Source organism: Sycon ciliatum, chromosome 3 (genome assembly GCF_964019385.1).
Source record: "Sycon ciliatum chromosome 3, ocSycCili1.1, whole genome shotgun sequence".
NCBI lineage: Eukaryota > Metazoa > Porifera > Calcarea > Leucosolenida > Sycettidae > Sycon > Sycon ciliatum.
The window spans coordinates 39,037,536-39,058,612 of record NC_088645.1 but is presented as its reverse complement, the minus strand read 5'-3'; the positions used below and the strand labels follow the sequence as shown (position 1 = coordinate 39,058,612).

General features: G+C 49.3%; 1 protein-coding gene across 1 annotated transcript in view; it reads left to right on the top strand.

Annotated features, from left to right (window-relative positions):
* Positions 1–20,993: 20,993 nt before the first annotated feature.
* LOC135813083 (uncharacterized) overlaps positions 20,994–21,077 on the top strand; it is a 441-nt gene continuing 357 nt past the window's right edge. Inside the window, exon 1 of the mRNA XM_065326300.1 lies at positions 20,994–21,077. This exon is cut by the window's right edge and continues 357 nt beyond it. Within this exon, the coding sequence (XP_065182372.1) occupies positions 20,994–21,077 (84 nt within the window).

Sequence of the window (21,077 nt, the reverse complement as noted above, 5' to 3'; positions counted from 1 at the left end):
TGGGAGAGGTGGCTGCGCAGTGACCGATGGCTTGGAGGAGGGCCGAAGTGCTACGTTGTCACTGGAGCTATTGAGCACTGATGCCCATACGCGCTGCTGGGTCGTGGATCTGCAAGTGCTACAACTTGTAGTGGTATCCATGTGGTTGGCTTGCTGCACTTGCAGCCCATGTGCACCCGGCTTGGATACGGTATCGCCCGCCTTTTTGAATGGGGTCGGTGCAGTGTGTTGTACATGCTCTACTGACTTGAGGCGCCCTTGGTTGGCTTGCTGCATTTGCAGCCCACGTGCACCCGGCTTGGATACGGTATCGCCAGCCTTTTTGAGTGGGGTCGGTTCAGTGTACATGTGTTGCATATGCTCTACTGACTTGAGGCGCGCTTCCTGTTCCTTACACTTGTCCTCCAGCGCAGATATACGGGAATCTGATTGCACCGTACTAATAGGCGTATGCGTGTGTGCAAGGTCAGCTTGCTCTTTTCTAATCATGGAGAGTTCCCCTTGCATGTTGACGATTGCCGAGGAGATCCCTGAAAAAACTTCCTGAAGGGCGGCCAATTCAGCCTTGACTGTCCCAACTATTTCGGTCTTGATGCTTTCGATCAGGCCATTGACATCTAATATGGAGTCTTCGGGAGGCGAGATAACCTCTAAGTCACTTACCGGCGACTTGCTGCCTGCATCTCGACCGCATTCCGTAGGGTGTGTGGTTCTGCCCGCAGAACACACGGTCGCCTCTCCAGTAGAGTCACCAGCAGACCGAGAGTCTGTGTCGTCCTCCTCAACGTAGAGATCAAAGCATGGCTTCCCAAAGGCCTGCTTTGGGGTTACCGATCCTTGCTTGTAGCTATCGTTTGGATATGAATAGTCGATCAACGGCATGTTCACAGCTCAAAAAATGCAACCGCACTCTACGATGTAGGGTGTGTTTGATGTATAAGAATGATCATTCCTCCTTTATCATCATTATCATCCTCTACTGATGAGCTCCGACAGGGAGCGAAACAGCTGTCTAGAGGCGTGGAGCAATATTATCTCTCAACGGAAGTGTCCTTGCTGGTGTCTGTATGGTTCGGCTGAAGAGCGCGTGGTTGTGATGAGTTGGGAATGTAATGAATTGAAACTACTTGTACTAATAATGATAATACGAAGTAGTGGTTGCGACTTCGGCGATGATTTGTAAGAAAGGGTTTGCTCCCCACACCAGAGCTCGCGCTATTCCGCCTACGTGTCAAGTGTCAAGTAACGTCGGCGGAATAGCGCGAGCTCCGGTGTGGGGAGCAAACCCTTTCTTACAAATAATAATACTTGTAATAATAATAACAATATCCCACAGTGCTGTTGAGCACTGTACCACTGGATCCCGATGTGTGTGTGTGTGCATGCGTGTGTGTGTGTGTATCTTGTGTGTGCGTGTGTTGTGTGTGTGGGGGGGGGGGGGATGTGGGTGTGAGCAAGGTAGCTTTCTCGCGTTTCGTGGTTGCACTCCACAGGATCATGCTTGTCCCGTTTCCCGCAGCTCTTGCGTTGCTCACTTGACTGATTCACGACTGCCATCCAGAACACACGAGAAGTCCATCGAACCTTACACTCGGCGAACCTGCAAGAAAGCACCACTGGCTGCTCAATACACAGCACTTCGGGGAATTCAGCCCTCATCAGCCAAGGGAGACAGTGCCTGAAGAGCACCGCTTATCATGTATAGTGCTGTCCAGGCACAAACATCACCAGGGGGATACAATCTTACGGAGACGCTCCGTTTCCAGAGCGACAAACACGTTGTGAACAATAGATAGCAGCGTGAGTCAGTGTCGCCCATGGAGGTGCTGAAGTTTGGAAAACCGTGCCTTTTTCGTACTGGCATGTGGCTATATATTTTATGTACAACAAAATACATCAGTATCCCCATGCCAAGGTGTCCATGCATGCTGGAATCTGGAGATTAATATGGAAAAGAAAACAATATTTCTTCTATGCCACATTAGTTGACTTCTTCTGTAAAAAGATATTTTCATTACCACAATTTAAATTAGTTTGAGTAAAGTACCTTTGAAAATTATCATGTTCAACTGTCTTCTGGTAGCAGCATACCCATAAACTTCATATGGCATTCAATTGACCGTAACTTTGGTGTCTCTCAATGGATGTGAGTGAAATTTTCACCACACACTCCTGCCACTATGCTGGCCCTCTGGACATGATTTAAAAGTTCTTGCGCCTCACTGACAGGCTTTCCAGCCCGAAAAGCTCAAAATTCCGGCATAGTGCCACGGTGTGCGAGCCACCCAGGAGCCAACAAAATGAATTCACAATTTTTTTCACATTTTCTTGCCCATTCTGTCCGTGCGCGGTCCCAAACCTAAAACAAGTCCAGAAGCAGCCATGGGTGGTGGGATAGGGCCCCTCAACGTGGCCCTGGAATCTGTCACTACAGCACGAGTGGGCGTTCTCTCACAGACTCCCACAGACCGAAGTCAATTTTTGAATTCTTTTAGGTTTAGGGTGTGCTACGAGATCGTACCTTTGATACAACATCCAGTGCTGGGACCTCCACAGCGCTGCACACCAAATCCAGGATACCCTCAAAAATCGGCAAAGATTACCACTCGCGTTCCACTACTGCCTAGTGGTGACTCCTACCTGACTTCTTGACACGACTCAAACTTGCCAAAGTCACTAAATCAACGTAAACAATAATCAAGCCACATATCTGCAACGTCACGAGGGTGCTGGCAAAAGTCCTGCTGCGGCTTCGCCCGCCGCCGTTCAGCCCAATACGTGGGTAAAAAACATGATTTTTTTGGACTTTTTTGGACTTGGAGCAAAACTCTGCACACTTTCGCGTGTTTCCATGATACGACAAGTTGCGCACGGTCTGCTCACATTCAAATACTGTGCTGCCAAAAATGACAGCGTGCGACAAAAAATTCTTTCCTAGCAAGGGCACATTCTCGGCCATAACTCTTGAACGGCTGGTCAGATCGAGACAAAATTGTGAGAGATTTTGCAGCTATTCATGCTCTTTCAACTGACGTAGCACTCGATATGAATTCACAAATTCGATTTTTCAGCGAATTTCACCGAAAGACACTTCACAGAAAGACATTTCACCGAATGGCTATATCACCGACAAGACAGCTCACCGAAATTCTACTGTAAATTGTAATGACTGGTTCGTAGTCAGGCTAACTTCACGGGCGCTGAGTTTCGCAGGGCTGTAATGCTGGCACTGACGTACTGCCACTACTGGTGCTGGTTGCACGTTATGTGGCAAATGTAGTACATGTGCAGTCAGTCGTCGCATAACCACTGAGTGCATGTGTCTGGTTTGCGTGAACAAATTACTACATTTCCACGGTTAAGTTGTGACCAAAATGACCAAACTGGCAAGCACAACAATTACAAACATGGAAGAATAGCTCTGAAAAGCAGCGAGTTTTTACTGAATCGATCCCTTATTCCAATCATCACCACTGGTAAGAGTAAAACACTGTGTTAGCTGGTTGAAACATCACCAGTAAGGGTTCATTTTAGTACGTTTTGGGTGAAAAATATGAGACAATCAAAACCGTAATGATTAGCTAGATCCATCGCTTTTTGGTATAATCGTTTCAACCCTAGTAAACATTACACAAACGTGTAAACATTACAGGGCCAATGAAATCCGATAAAAGTTCTGGGGTAGCGAGGTCTGACTGTATATCAACCAGCCTTCTATTGTCAAAAATTCAAAATTCTTCAACGTTGTGGAGTGATTGCAACATTTTCGCTGCTTGTCTATTGTTCTTCATTAATCTGCTCACCTCTGTAGACAAAATGGAGACCTCCTCGATAGGCTTAGTGGCCTCTGGGGAATCCTTGAAATATATTTAAAAATCCAAAATTCTCTCCGTCCTTCTTTGTTTTTTCTTTCTTTCGGTGAAATGTCTGTTCGGCGAATTGGCTGCTCGGTGAACTGTCATTCTGTGAGTTGTGCATTCGGTGAAATGGGCATTCTGTGAACTGGGTATTCGGTGAGCTGTCGTTCGGTGAGCTGTCGGTCGGTGAACTGTCGCTCGGTGAGCTGTCGTTCGGTGATATGTCGGGATACCGTCTGCCACCATTAATCGTCATACTCGTCCAGTCGATGTCGCCCTCACCCTGCGAATAATCAGCTCATCTCTCCCGTACCTCCACCCCTCCTTCCATCGTGGCCGAACATCAACCATACGTCTTCATTTTTCTTCAAATTATTAGAGCAATATCCATAGCCTGCACAGTCATGACTCATGGCTGCTAAAATCCAGAGGTCATGACGTCATGAGACTTCGAAACATGCATAATGTACACGTACACAGAGTTTTGGGGACTACCCGTCACTATGTCGTCCGCCCCGGGATACCTGATAAAGGCTGATTCACTCGCATCATCTGCTACATGTACTGTATCAGTGTGAGAAAGAACTTTGAGAAGACGAGTTCGAGCATAAAATAATGCATTGCCATGATTTCTACACTGCCTTTCATTGAAAACACTATCTCCATGACTTCCGAACCCTTTACCATGCAGACCACCATTGCTGATCAGGTGCATGGTACACAATTGTGTAGCCTATATACTAGAACTGTGGTACAATCATGAAGTTATGCTCCTACCTCCGAAAGGATGCCAAATTATGCTCCAAATTTTCAACCACCAAATTATGCCAATAATTATGCTGGCATAATCCGCCGGTGCCTAGCCATGAGTCTGCCATGAGTCTTTCCCATTACAACTGGTGTCCCTCAAGGAAGTATATTGGGGCCTACACTGTTCTCGTTATACCTGAATGACAGTGACACTACTCTCGGAGAGGGAGTAGACCTCGCTGTCTACGCGGACGACACCACGCTGTATCAGTGTCTTGCAGTGGACGCAGATGTGAATGAACAAAGCTGTGTTTTTGCAGCATGCAGTGTATGACCTCTCCGCCTGGGGCAAAGCCTGGAAGATCTCATTTGATTCCACCAAATCCCAGGCCCTCACCATCGATCATCATCGGCCACGTCAGCAGCTCACAGCCATCTCCTTCGATCGAGCTCCAGGTGTGGAAGAAGCATAGCTCAAGCTTCTAGGAGTCCAGTTCGACACACAGTTGTCTTTAACTAACTTAAAAAATGACTTACCATCTGATCAGCACTTGTGCTCTGTAGCCGTACGTGCACGCCAGCGGTTACATTTCCTGGACAGAGCTGCTCCAATCCTTGCCGCTCGTGGAAGAGAGCGAGTCTACAACGGCTTCGTCAGACCAATAATGGAATGCTGTCCCCGCTGGGCTGGATGGGGGCTGCCACTACAACCCTTCGCCAGCTCGATGCAGTTCAGTTACGAGCTCTCAAGATAATCTCTCGTGAGACATGGCTCCCACGTCTGGCCCTCCCCCGTGCTGTCGCTGCTCACACGTACTTATAAAAAATAAATAAAATAGAATAAAAAAACTTATACAAGCTCCAGTGTCTCCCAACTACATGTAGCTCACCATTGCGAGCAATGATCCCTGCGTTGCACCAGAGCTGCAAGGGCATCCTCGTACTTGCCAGCAGAGCCGGATTTGCCACGAAATGCAGTTTGCCATGCCCCACAACCGTCACTTACGCAACAGTGTACAGCGATCATTTCCGTCCGCCATCTTTGAGGAGTCGAATCGCCTTCTTTCAGACCTTATCGCAGCACCACCTACTCTACCTCGCCTCCAGCAGTTCACATAAGGCGTGCATAAGCATCTGCGATCTGCTGACTGGCATTGGTCCTCTACACACCTGTAATCTGTGTGTGTGTGTGTGTGTGTGTGAGGGCGCGCGCGCGCGTGTGAATGCTTGTGTGTGTGTGGGGGGGGGGGTATGCATTCGGATGGCTGTTGCTGGGCGTATGTAGTCAATGTGTTGTGTGCCTGCACCTCAAATTTCCCTCCCATTCTACACATTGCGTGACTGTGCTGCCACCCTTCCTTCCCATTTCCTCTGTAGTGCTCCTGCTATTTTTCTATTAATAATTATCGTATTTTTCTGTTTGCGGCACACGAGCAGTGCTGAAACCAAGACCCCTGGTCGGTGTAGCTGCTCTTGCCCCGCCTCCACTGCTTCAGCTGCCATCGCTATGTGCATCTCTGTGTGTTTTTGCTGGCGTTTGCCCCATGATAGTTTGTGGTTGTATTGTAACAAAAGAAGAAAAATAAGATCTCTTCAGCAATGGGTTATCGGTCTATCAGAGAAGGGCTTTCGAGTTCTTGGCTGCCCCGAAGCTGTGCGCATGTGCATGGACATCGTGAGGACGCAGTTTTGTTAGACGAACAAATAATTCACAATGCTCTCAGTACTCTGTCAGTTTTGTGCCTAGTTGTTGCACCTTCTGACTGTATCTAGTATCTGGTTACAGTGATGGAAAGTTACTCTTAACTCGTTTCCATATGACTGTATGTATTACTGCACAAGGACCAGTGCAATACCGGCCGATATCTGCACGAACGGCGAAGCCGTAAGTGCAGATAATATCTGCCAGATAATATCTGCCAGATAATATCTGCCAGATATCGACGCCGGTATTGCACGCGTCCGAGTGCAGTAATACATTTATCGCGCCCCTGCCACCACACAGTCTGTCACCACACACTTGACACAGTCTGGTGCAACCCTGCTATCATTTCACAGTCATACAACACAGCACAACCAGTCGCGTTCATTTTTACTTTTAGAGGAACACTTCTTTCGAGCAGCTGCTGTATATACGGGGGATCCTGGAAGTAGCGGGACAGCTTGCTCATGTCGTCGTCGTTGATGGGGTGTTTGTGCTCCACCGCTTTGACTTCTCCCGCTTTCTTTGGCTTCATGAGGAAAGCCTTCAATGCAATGTTTGCGTCCTTGAACGCTGGGTCACTGTGGACGTTCATGGGCTGCTTCAACTCGACTAGCTTCCGATGTATTGCGGAGCGGAAATCGAGCAAGCTTGATGCAGAGTAGAACTTCACTCCAGCTTTCTTCGGACGGAATTCGACGTATGCATGTCGCAGAATGTAAGCTAGGTCGCTTGCCGTAACCGTACTCAGGTCACAGCGTCGTCCTGTGTCTTTACAATACTCGTCGAATAAGCGGAGCCATTTGTCAGTTGCCTGCTCTGTGTTTTTGTTTTTCTGCTCAGAAACGAGGCTGTCGATGGCGGCGTCGGACAGTTTCTCAAATCGCGATATCGGCTGTCGACAGTCTTCTCCAATACTTTACTTGGGCGTCAGCTGTCTCGACTCTCACGGAGCTTGTGAAGTTGACTTGGCGGACGCAAGCCGGGTCCACATTCGCTTCCGCGACATCGTCCCCGACCAATTATTATTTTGGTGTGCTGCAGCAAGTCAGCAGCGACTCCCTGGCGGAGCGACTCGCAATATGTATCTAATATTGAGTGAGTACGGGGTCAATAGGGAATAAAAGCCGAGTAAAAGACCGAGGCGAAGCCGAGGCCTTTTACGAGGTTTTTATTTCCTATACTGACCAAGTACGAAGTCAATATTAGATTTATCACGACAAACAGTCCGTATTTCAAATTCCAGAACGATAACCTCATAAACTTTCAAGATGTTTGTAATGAGCCTGAAGTGTGTCCTTTTTATGAGTATTATAACCTCATGAATCCCGGTTTTATGATTGCACAACCGTTGCACCACCACCTACTCATGCAGTGACAATGCTGCACTAGGCACCGTTCAACTGCGCAACCCCTAAGCAGTCAAATATAAGCAGTCAATATAGCCCTAAGGAGTGAAATATGCAGGAATATTTGACTGCTTAGGTATGGCAAAAATCTTTATCGCACCCCACGTGAGTGTCTCCATGGTTTGAGCCAATCAGCGGCCTTACTGAGCGTGCAATATTCCCCAGTACACCGCCAGCCAATGTGGATGCACTGCAGTGCGATATTGCACCCCGGCGAGTGAGCGTGCAAATAACCCATATTTGCACGCTCAAGCGTGCAAATATAGGTTATTTGCACGTTCGCTTCTAAGTGAGCGTGCAGATATAGGTTATTTGCACGCTCACTCGCCAGGGTGCAATATCGCACTGCAGTGCATCCACATAGTCATTGGCTGGCGGTGTGCTGGGGATTATCACTCCCTTACTGCCTTAGTATTGACTCACATGTCCTTTTCCTTTCTACATTTTATTATTGGCTCAACATCCGAGTTTCAAATCCGCGATATTCATGTTTTAACATGAATATCGCGGATTTGAAACTCGGATGTTGAGCCAATAATACCACTTTCAATAAATCGTGACGCAATTTTGTTTTAAAAAACAAAATTGCGTCACGATTTATTGAAAGTGGTATAGTTGGTGGTACGAGTGTTCAAAACCATTTGAACTTCAAGCTGTTCGTCTTCTTTTTGACATGCTCTCTTTCCATCGTCCTTAGCTTTTGTTTGTTGTGAGTTGTTTTGGCTCTCTCCTGTACCTCTGGGGGATGCCAAGTGATGGTTTTGAGAGGCTGGTGATGGCTGTGAGCGAGAGTTTGCCGATCGGCGTCGTCCTCGGTGTAGCGATGAAAATACTAGTTACTGCACACCTGGCAGATATCACAACACGTCGGAGCGTCCAGGAGCAAAGGAATCTTGGGTTTTCACTGGAATCTAGTTCCTCCAGCATCGTGTAGCCCACCGTCGGTGAATGGCGGTCCAGAAAGGTCGACCCTGGTCTTCTGCAGCATCTCGCAGTCCTGCGAGGCACATCGTGTACGCCTGCCATGTATTGTACAAATAAAACTCATGCAGTAGTGGACTCTACAGTGATGAGTCTCAGCCTGTATGCTGCAAAAGACACAGGAAATGTGACTGGTGTCTGTACACTCAGTGACTGGACGCCAACACCCCAGTCTTTTCCTGCAGGATCTGTTTGACATTGACATTATGCAGTAGGTCGGCATTGACCTGGTTTGGCAGCTATCGCAATAGTATCTGCCTGGTTGGATGTAGCAGGTTGGTGTTTGCTCGTCGTCCAGTCCGGAATTTTCTTGTAACTCACGGTGGAGTACGCGCAGGGTTTGTGATCATCCCTGTTCACTTCAATATTATCAAACACAACGTTCCCTTTGTCACTCATCTTATCCTGAGTACTGAATTTGCTGACAATTTTGCACCACACTTGTCACAACCTACCGCCACTGCTGGCGGTGGCGACTGGTTCGTCAATGGCGGCGACCAGGCTGACTGACTAGCTTTGAGACAGTGGCCTCGTTGTCAACCCCGCGGCAGCGTAAAGGTTGATTTTATCGATCCAGCCTCAGCGCCATGTTGACGATGCCCTAGTGACTGTGTGTCATGGATTACCTTGCCATCAGCGGTCATTGCCGTCCACCTCGGTGCAGCCCTCAACAACTGGCTCAGCCCATGGGAGTCTCAAGTGGACAAAGTTGTTGCCAAAGTAGCTCAGAAGATTGGTGCATCGTGGTGTAGGTGAGCACATAACTAGGACTTCCCAGCGCCTATTTGTCCAGGCTGCGATACTATGTGACATGCTGTACTGCACATTCTTTTCAGGACTGCAAGGCCGGCAGCTGGACCGACTGCAGGGGCCGCGTACATGAAGGCCGCCTGTTGCCAGTGCAGCATTCTGGAACGTTCCTTCCTTCTGAGATCCGTGGAATAATAACTTTCTTTGCTTCAAAGCAAGTTGCTTACCTTTCTGTTGTGCTCCCAGTGTCCTTACAACAATAACCTACAGCAATGTTCTATTTTCCTTTCCATTCCCCAACTAATGAATACTACAATGTCGATTCTATTTCTGAATACTTTAGTGTGTGCCTGCGCACGCACGTGTGTGTGTGTGTGTGTATACCTCACTCGCCACTCGAAGTTCTGTTCCCCATCACTGGAACACTGCCTGTTCTTTCAGGACCTGCCATCATCTGCGGATGGGCATTCAATGATTGTATTGTGTGTGTGTGTGTGTGTTTCATTCAGAATCAGATCCGCTATCGTTGCTATAAGAGAAAATCTGTGGGTTCACATCCAGTGCATTTGTAGATTTGCTTTTCTCGCCACGGGCGCATACATGGGACATTGTGTGTGTGTGTGTGTGTGTGTGTGTGTGTGTGTGTGTGTGTGTGTGCGCGTCTGTGTGTATGGGGATATTGTCTGTATCGGCTTTTGGTACTAATCTGTCCCTGCGGGAATTTGCGGAAAAAGTCATTGAAAACTTGCGCAAGAAATTGCGGCAGAAAACAACAAAAAATGCGGCAGAAAGATGCGGAACTTGCCAGGAGCTCGCGGAATTATTGGCAGGAAATTGCGGATTTGGGCCAAATCACGAAATTTGTTGCATCCTTAGAATCGCTATTTGCGTACTGTGCAAATAATCCACGTACAGGATCATAGAAAGCACTGTATACTGTGTGAAAAGTGCAGAAAAATGTAAAAAGAAGTGCAGAAAACAACAAAAAATGCGGGAAATCGAGGACTTTTCAGAAATTTGCGGGTTTTGGCCAAAATCGCGAAATTTGTTGCATCTGTGGAATCACGATTTCCTGGAGGGACAGACTAATGTTCAGGTCTGTGCTTGCATGTGTGAACATGAAATTGTTCGGTTCTGTGCATGCTATTGCTATGTTGTATAATTATTATTGTATGTATGTGTGCATTTCCACGAACAGTGTAGATGAGCGTGGACAGTGCATTCATCCCTCATCAACCACTTCCCTTTTCAGACTTGGGCTTACGAGAGGTTTTTCTGCGTACCTCTAATTTTTGTTTGTTTCTCTCTGATACTGTATCGATGCCGGTACCTGTACCTCGATGTGTTCCTCTATCTGCAGTCGCCTTTAACCTTCGGTCAAGTTAACGTTTATTGTGCTCTATTTATCGTGCAAATCAAAATGAACAATAATAACACAAGTCGTGCTAGAGTGACGACATGTGCGTATAGTAGGGTTGATGCGATGGGACGTTATAATTAGGTGGAACAGAACACACAATGGGCAGATTGATTGGGCATCATTGATTGTGCTCAGTCTAAACAGTGAACATAATAATTATCTCCAGTGACAGACTGTAGCGGCTAGCCTCCAATAGGTAGCTGGCACTAGTCGCTACTGCTTGTTTGACAGGTGCCGCCAGAACCCCTGTTGTGTAATGCTATAGATGCACATGCCCTATTCTGGGGCATACTGAGTTACTTTGATTTTGTTGACTGCATATAGACAGCATCCAATAGTAGTACTCGTAGACCTTGGCTCTTTGTAGGTCAACCACCATCGCATGGATCGATCGGTGACTATGCACTTGGAGGTTGGAATAGCTCGCGCTGAACAGATCTTGCCATGGCCCAGGGAGTGAACTCGCTTACTCGACTATCCCGGTTTTAGTTAACCAGCATGAGTGGTGCAATTTTTCCATACCATGTTGCGAGCTCACAGTTGTTTGGGCAGGTTTTGAGCTGCACCACGAAACAAAGCGAAATAACGGCGTGACTGTAGAGCAAGGAAGCGGCGAGACGGCACTTCCAGGACGAGACAGGCACTGGAGATGTGTTCACAGCACGAGCAACCTCTCAAACCCTGCCGGTACTCCACAGTTACAAGATAATGTCGGACTGGACGACGCACCAATGCAAACCTGCTACATCCACCCAGGCAGATAGCTGCCAAACCAGGCCAATGTCGACCCACTGCATACTGGTATATGTATGTCGATGTTGTTGTTGTTGTTGTTTATTTATTTTACATCGCATGGCAAACGGGCAGTTCTGCCCAATATTATGAAAGCGATGACAACCAGTAAGAAGAGTCAGAAATGAAGAGAAAATAAATGAAAATAAGAATACGAAAACGGAAGTAGCAATGAGGGGAGGCAGGGTCAAGACGAGCAGAAAACATGGATCTCAAATTTACAAGTCGGGTCATCGTAGCATGATTCTATCGAGTCTCATCAGCAGGTTACGAAAGCCAGTACATTTAACCGAAGTAGAATACGCGTAGCATGCGTTTGAATTCACGGACAGATACTATGGACTTCATGCAGTCGGGAAGGCCATTCCAGAGTCGGCAGCTGGCTAGAAGCGGTCGGCATGCGCCAGAAGCACTGTGGGCCAGGGGGAGGGGAAGGTTGCGTCCCAATTGACCTCGAGTGGTCATGCCTGTCGGCGGGCCTTGCAATACAATTCGGGACGACAACAGCTCACTGACGATTCCAGAACGGATTCTAAATGTCAGGAGTCGGAGCTTGCATTCCCCTCGTTCCAGCACTGGGCAGACACCCAGCCTGGTGTACAGGGGAAGAGTGTGGGCCAATGGGTGCTCATCGGCCACGCAACGGATGCAACGTTTATCCAGTTTGGCTACTGTGTTCCGCTGCTCAGCGGACAGTCCTGGGAGAAACTCATTCGACGCATATAGAATATCCGGTATGACAAGGGCAGAGTAATACAGCATCGCCTGCCGCACTGTTAGGCAGTGCCGGATCTGGCGGAGGATCCGCAGCTTCATAGCCGTGCGTCGGACGATAGAGGTGACTTGCGGTGACCAGCGAAGATTTTCGTCCAGAGTGACTCCGAGGTAGCGAGCCGTACTGGTCTGGGCAAGAGGCGTGCCAGTGCAAGTAATGTGGAGGTCGAGGTGTGCCTGCCGTCCAGCTTTGATTGCAAGCACTTGCGTCTTTCCGGTGTTGAGGATAAGCCCTTTGGCATCGAGTAGCCTGGCGACAGCCGACACTGCTGCGGAAAGGGTGATGTTGATGGCGTGAGCGCTAGCGTGGCTCAGGTACAGCATGATGTCGTCCGCGAACATTAGTGTACGCACCGGGTCAGCTACTGATGCGACACATCTCGTGTAGATCGCGAATAATATCGGACCAAGCACGCTTCCCTGGGGGGCACCGCACGTGCAAGCTGTTTCCTCTGAGCGTGTACCGTTGGCAGTGACCACACACTGGCGTCGTGCGCTGAGGTAGTCCGCAAACCAGTCCAGTGCCATAGAGGAGACACCAAGTTCGAAGAGATCCTGGAGCAAGGTCTGATGTTGGACCTTGTCGAAAGCTTTGCTCATATCAATGAGCACCACGCCGGTATGCAGGTGCTGGTCTGCGGCTTCGTAAAATTGATCCACAGCCAACAAGACTTCGTCCTCTGTGGAGTGGTGAGCTCGGTAAGCGAATTGCTCGGCAGGAAGGAGGTCATGTTCGGTTAGGAGCACACAGAGCCTTTTATGCACAATCCTTTCCAGGATCTTTGAAACAACAGGGAGCAAAGATATAGGGCGGTAGTTCTTAGCAGTTTCGGGGTCTCCTGCCTTGAAAATGGGGCGAATATGGGCCAATTTCAGCATCATCGGAACCTTTCCCATGGCCAGTGACGCGTTCATCAAGATAGTCAGTGACGGGGCCAGGACCCGAGCGCAGTGTCGCAACACATAGCAGGGAATTCCGTCGCTACCCGTGGCCTTCCTCTCGTCTACCTTCAGTAGGAGAGCAAGCACTTCTTCGCATGTGGCTGGTTCGAAGCGGTTCAAGCCATCTGCTATACCCGGTCCCTCAGGTTGGGATAGGACATCAGGTCGCTGCGGATCGCTGACAACTGAACTGAATTGGGCATTGAGGGCAGACGCAGTGAGCCGAGTAGGAGTTGACGATTTCTTCCAACCGCAGAGGTCGTTGAGGACCTCCCAAGCTTTCCGGGGGTTGGATTGACACGTGTCCAGTAGTTGTGTGTAGTAGGATGATTTCAGCTGACGAGCAAGCCGCTTTGCTGCTTTGCGGGCATCTGAAAATGTGTCGTAAAGTTCCGTGTCCGTAGGTTTTCGGAGCCAACGATGGTGGGCATGATTTCGTTCGCGGACTGCATCATGGTAAACGGCCGTTTTCCATGGGGATCTTGTGAGAATCTGATGTCTAGAGCTGGATAAGCGGTGCTCCTGGACAGGAGCATGCCTGTCAAGGAGTGAGGTGACCTTGTCATACCATAGCTGCCACATATCTTCCAAGGATTTCGCCGTGCTGAAATCTTCTAGACGAGAGTTGACCAAGTCCTGGCAGAGCTGCGGAAGATTTATTCCTCTGGTGTTTCGGCTAGATCTGAGTACTGGCACGGTTGGCATTTCGAAGGCAAGGGTAGCCAAGATGGGGAGGTGGTCACTGAGGCTATGCGGGAGAACGCGGCAAGAGCCCACTGCACCGTCCTCAGCCAATAGGAACTCTATGGTGGTTCTGGACCCACCACGTCCAACACGCGTCGATTCAGTGACGTGGTTCAAAATACAAAAGTTACCGCAGAAGTGTTGAAGATGCGTCAGCTGGGCGACTCTGGAAGACGATGTGTCGATATTGAAATCTCCGACCAAAGCAATAGGCGTGCTGGCCCTGGGCGCGTGGACTGAGTCCACAGCGTCAGTCAGCTTGTCCCAGTACGAGACCAGCGACCCAGGAGGTCGGTAGACTGTGCCGAGGATTAGCTTACCATTGAGGCCGTGAACGAGGAGAAAGAGAAGTTCAAGATCACCACGAGCAAAGTCCTCTAGCCGAGTAACATGAAGTGAGCTCCGTACATAGGCCGCTACTCCACCACCGAAGCCAGGTCTGTCTTGACGGATAAGTTTATAGTTTGGGATGTTGACAAGGCTGTCCGGGGTCTCTGAGGTCAGGAATGTCTCGGCAAGACACATTATGTCCATGTTGTGCTTGTGGATGAATTACTCGACCTCGTCCTTCTTGTTAAGCAAGTGACAGATGTTGAGGAAACTAATCTGGAGGCCCGCTATCTCAGACTGAGAAGCACTACTAGCACTGGTGATCGGGGGTGGTTGAGATCTAGTACCTAAACTATGATGCTGATGCAAAGGGTTACGGGATTGAGTGAAAAGACCCGGAAAAAAGGGGGCGGCATTAGGATTAAGGTCAGACATAGGTGAGAATAATGGTAAGAAAGTTATAGCGTGGATATACTAGAATAGTTACCTTGCAGGACACTGTGGCCGTTAGCAGCTTTCGCTGCGGCAGCGGATCATCATGTTGACTGCTGCGGTTGTCGGCTGGGGATACTGCTCACGGGTGAGGACGCGGGGATGGAATGTGTGTTTACCTGAGGCCAGGGTAAAACCTTCCTCATCCGGAGACGCATGGGCCGCTTTGCCCCGGGATGCCAGCCGGAACGCTGGTATAACAGGTGTAGTTTGGCTACTGGGAATCATGGATCCCTGCTTCTGCTCTGGTTGCTGCTGCTGTTCCTGCTGCTGCTGCTTAGGCAGTGGTAGCCGCGGCTGCTGGGGATCGGCCTGCTGCCCTTGGGCTGGTGCGTGACGTGCCTCGCTGTGGGGAGTTGCCGCACCAGTAATGCCATGTGCGTCCACTGTTCCAGCAGTAATGTCCGCGGACGCCACTTGCTGCTGCTGCTGCTGCTGCTGCGTGTCGTCACTGAGACCAATTTCCGGACTGGAAGTTTTCTCCCAGCCACGCTTCTTTCCCTTCGTACTCAGTACGGGGCAGTCCCTTGCCTCATGACTTGGCTTGTTGCAGTGCCAGCATGTTTTAGCCTGTCCTTTGTGCCATGTACGCAGTTTCAGCTGGCCGACTGCTACACACGAAGGTACGACTGTACGCGGTAGAATGGTGACGTACCTGGTGCCGGTTTCAATTTCGAAGTTCTCAACCCAGAATTTTCCTCGCTGAGGGACCCCTATCACTGAGCCAAATTTCAGGAATGAGGTTGCGACAGCACTATCCGACAGGGAATGGGGGCATCCAAATAAATGGACGCTGACAACGTCAGCGCCACTGATAGTTAATTGAACGGGCTTACCAGCAACAGAGATGCCTTGGGAAAGCACACGATCCCGGACCGCCAGGCTCGAGACAGTTACTGAACAAAATCCACGACGGCCATGGAGGTCGATCTGCAGGATGTCAGAGACCGCAATTCCGCTGCTCATGAGGTTGTCTATATAGAACATGTGCTGGCTTGGCCAGTCATCTTCAAGCTTGAAGGCAAATGCAGTAGAGACTGCAGCTCGGTTTTGGCCTCCCGCCTCCATTAAAAAAAAAAAAAATGTCAAACAGATCCTGCAGGAGAAGACTGGGATGATATTGGCGTCCAGTGTACGGACACCAGTCACATTTCCTGCGTCTTTTGCAGCATACAGGATAGACTCATCACTATAAAGTCCACTACAGTGTGTTCTTCGTGATTTTTATTTGTAGAATACATGACAGGCGTATTCAGCCGGTGTGCCTCGCAGGACTGCGAGATGCTGCAGAAGACCAGGGTCGACCTTTCTGGACCGCCATTCACCGACGGTGGGCTACACGATGCTGGAGGAACTAGATTCCAGTGAAAACCCAAGATTCCTTTGCTCCTGGACGCTCCGACATGTTGTTATATCTGCCAGGTGCGCAGTAACTAGTATTTTCATCGCTACAGCGAGGACGACGCCGATCGGCAAACTCTCGCTCACAGCCATCACCAGCCTCTCAAAACCATCACTTGGCATCCCCCAGAGGTACAGGAGAAAGCCAAAACAACTCACAACAAACAAAAGCTAAGGACGATGGAAAGAGAGCATGTCAAAAAGAAGACGAACAGTATGAAGTTCAAATGGGTTTGAACACTCGTACCACCAACTATACCACTTTCAATAAATCGTGACGCCATTTTGTTTTTAAAACACGCATACAAACACGCATACAAACACGCATACATTTCACAATTCTCAAGCATTCTTGGCGCAACTATTTTCGTTCTCAGTCGACTTCTCGGTTTGAGAAGGAGATGCGCGCGCTCTAACGTTCAAATCAGTGACTACAGTAGTATGCGCCTGTGCAGAAGACTACGACGCTGCAAGCTTACTTTCTCAAACCCGCGGGGGTGACATACATTTTTGTTGTGATTTTGACTTTCATTTCAAAGTGAGAAGAGCTAGAGCTAGCGCCACATCAACCCATCGCCTGGTCCAATCCACTAGTCACGTCACTAAACATGGTGCTTAGGCCAAACAAAGCATGACGATTATTTCCTTAGCCTCATAGGGTGGGTACCAGCCATAGTGCACAAATCAAAGTTTCAAAAGTTTATTTCCAGGTCTTACTGAGGTCGAGTCGAGCGAAGTTCCGGCGGAGTAGGCGAGTTGTTACTTGCTGCCAAGTCGGCGTGCCCGCCCTGAGTCCTTACTCACTGTAGATATAGGGGAGATGCTTGGGATACGTGATCTTGGCTGCCAGTGCCACAGCCGTAGATCTACGCGCCGCTGACCAGTCGCCAAACGTGCAAGATCATCATCACCCATGTCGGCACTCTGCGTGGCCTATTTATCTGCTGGTGGTGTTGTCAACTCGGCAAGCCTGCAGCTTGCCAGCTTCAACGGTTTGTTCTACGCGTTCTTCACTGGTTCAGGTAAGCATTGCTGCCATTGCACAAAATACTTTGTCACGGTACCCTATGGGGAGATACTGTACCTCAAAAATCAAGGTTGTTTGAAACAAAGGTAGAATAACAATCACTGCGAGTTCCACATGCACTTCTGAGAGGAACTACAACAGACTTCTACTTGGCACCACCAAAGGAAAGCATAGGATAGCAGTGGCAGGTTTAGGGGGTGGGGGGGGGGGGCGCCCCCCCCCTCTCAAATGTTTCGACCTAGGTTTCGAAAAATGAAAGGCAGGGCTAGCTAGGCTCGGGGCGGGCGCGCGCGGCCTGAAACGACCGTCCAAAAGCGGTTGCACGGTAGATCTACGGTGCTGGAGCTGGTGTTGATTGTACACACTGTACAGTGTACAGAGTACTAGAGTGCTGGCAACTGAAATCCCGCCCCTTAGCGATGCGTTCACATTCTAGCGGTCTCTCTTTCGTAGTTTTACTATCGCGTGTTGGGTCTTTGCGATGTGAGCGCACCGCTCAGGGGGTCGGATTTCAGTTGCCAGAACTGTAGTACACAGGCGACTAGCCGACTACTAGTACACTACACTGAGTAGTAAACAGTCTACAGAGTACAGTCAGTGAGCATGCACGACTACAGAAACACGGTGACCTGACTGTGTACACTGTACTGTTGTACAGTGTGATCCCTGCTGGGACGCGCTAGACGCGTCTTCAACGTACAAACATCGAAGAAAAGTCTTCGAGTCAACCAAAACACGATTCGAATGCCGAGGGCTCAGGCGATCATCCTCGTTCGAATCGTGTTTCGGTTGACTGGAAGACTTTTCTTCGATGTCTCAGCGACATCCCAAAAGGCCAAGCTCTAGCCAGCAGAGCCTGGAATTTTTGCAAAGCGTTCCTGTGGCTGCGCAACTCCTGCTGCCGCTCCAACAGGAAACAGGGGGAGTGATGAATTGAAGTCGCTGTTTTTCCAGTTGAACTTTCAGAGCGGACTGACAGTCACACTCCGCCAGACGTGGAAGCACCTGTTGTCAGCGACTAGCCAGAACATGAAGAACAGCGCACAGTGGCAAGTGGACATAGTACCGCTGCCTATGTAAAGGATGCTTTGAGCGGTGAGAAATTGTTGGACTCGCATAAACAATTGCAGTTGATTCACTCGCATTACGGCCAACAATTAATTTAAAAAATATTTGAAGTTTACAAGGACTACGTACAATTATGTTGTTGCGTGTACAGAAATACTGCTCGTGGTGTGTGTGAGATTTACGGCTCCTTGACATCGGTTTTCCAAACGGCTGCGTTGGGACAGTAGCATGATGTCATCTATCCCCACCCCATCCCGGCCGCAACCCTCCCCCTCAGGCGAATCCTGGACACGCCACTGGATAGGCAACATCAGAAGATAGCACATGCACCCCAGCGCACGGACGTGTGAGTGCGTGCATGCGCTTATGTATACGCGCACATGCCCACGCACACATGCAAGCTGAAGTGTGTACCCACACATGAATGTGAGTGTGCATGTATGCATGTACCTTTGGTCCTTTGACGCCCATCACCGGAGGCTATGACAGGGATGCTAAAACAGAAACTATAGCAACTTTTGCTGGGATTGCACCATACAACAGCTTGCAAGGCTGAAGAATTGACCGCCACCACCAAGGTCGGCTGAGCAGCAGGGCCCCGCCGCCACTTCCCGCATTCATTCGGGAACATAGTGGACTTTAAAAAAAAAACTTTTCAGCCTGGTCTTCACCATACAGCTATGAAGTGGCTTTTCTGGCCAGTGAATCCCTACTTTTTAGTCCTTTTTATTTTTCCCCCGCACACATCACATACTCGGGCATGCACTGACTGTTGGTAACCACCCAGGAGAATGAAAGAAAAGCCAGGAGGAGACGTGTGTGACAATCGTCGGGAATCGAACTCGCTGCACCATATGGCACACACACACACGCACGAGCACACACACACACACCATTGGACCATTTGACGCCCGCCTCCGGCGATGATAGCGATGCTACAGCAGAAGCCATAGCAACTTGTGCTGGGATTGCACCATTCAACAGCTTGCAAGGCTGATGAACACCCCCCCCCCCCACACACACACCCCCCCACCCCACCCCCCCCCCCCCCCCCACACACACACAGTCACACACACAGTCACCCACCCACATGCAAACACACTTGTACGTGTAATTGCTCACTGCCAAAACTGGCCATGCGGGTCTCCTTTGGAGAGGGAGAGAGAGACGGGTGGATTTGAAAATGATCCCCCCCCCCCCCCTGTGGGCTCCCCCACACCTCAGTAAACGCGTGAGCACTGTACAAGGTGCAGAAAATGGATTGACGAAATCAGGTTATCCATCTCGCATTCCAAATACAATTACCCCTCCCCCTTCCCCTCCCCCTCCCCCACTAAAGGTAATACTTGCTACTACAGTGCATTTTTTTATAATAGACTCTGAAAACGTTGAGAACGTACTCAAGGCCACTTTTGAGAAAATGTAGTGTGAGTTGCGTCACGAAAATCTGCGCGCGAAATTCGAAAAACCAGAGGTGACTCGTTGCATTTGTTCAGTTCAGAGTGCAAGTATTCTTCGATGGCCGGCAGAATAAAATTGTTGCTGACTGCTCTGTGGCCCTGTTTTGTTTCTCTCGAGTGTCTTTGTGTTCGTGGCAACTATTTTGTAACGTGTTACTTGTTCTCTCGACATGCCACATTTGACGAAACGCGAACGGGCCATGGTGGTGTCTGTGTTGCAATTTTGCGAAGACGAGAAGGCCAGTGGGCATCGAATTGGTCTCAAGCACTTCGTTCGTCGTGCTGCTGTTGCGTGTGGCGTCAGCATTTCCACCTTGAACCGATGTGCCAGGGATGCTGACGACGGAAATCATCGTGCTCCGTCAGCCTTGTCTGTCTCCAGTGATGAAGGCGACGAGAGTGACACTAATCCCCAAGGTGAGACACGTGGCAGGAAACCACTCAACCCTGACGGATTTGCTTTGGACTTTATAAGACAAGTAATTCACGGATTCTATGCTGCGAAGGAGCACCCAACACTGGACAAAGCTCTTACTCGCTGCAGAGAAACCATCGACGATTTTCCAGAAATGAGCAAAACTAGCTTTTGGAAAATATTGCGTTCCATGGGATTCCGGTATGGCAAGACCAGAGGTATCACCCACATAATGATGGAACGCCCCGAGATTGTGTCATGGCGGCATCGCTACCTGCGAGACATAAGAGAACTTCGTTCTCAAGGCAAGCCAATTGTGTACCTGGATGAGACGTGGGTCAATGCGCACCACACAGTTACTAGGAGGTGGTACGACAATGGTGACAAGAGTGTAGCCAAGCAACCAACCGAAGCACCATCAGGTAAAGGCAAGCGCGTTATTGTTCTGCATGCTAGTGGATGGGACGGATTTGTGAACAATGGCGCCAATGTGTTCATTGGCAACACATCCTCAGCACTACCACGACGAAATGAATGGCAAGCACTTTCAAGAGTGGTGGAAAGACTCTCTGCTTCCGAATTTGAAGGAAGGTTCAGTAATCGTTATGGACAATGCTCCTTACCACACCGTTAAACGGATGCATCTCGCTGCCCGACGTCCACAACGCGGAAGGCCGATATGCAAGCATGGCTAACTGCGATAGGGATTCCCTGGAGCAGTGCCATGCTGAAGCCTGCCTTGTATAAGCTCATTCAGCTTCAC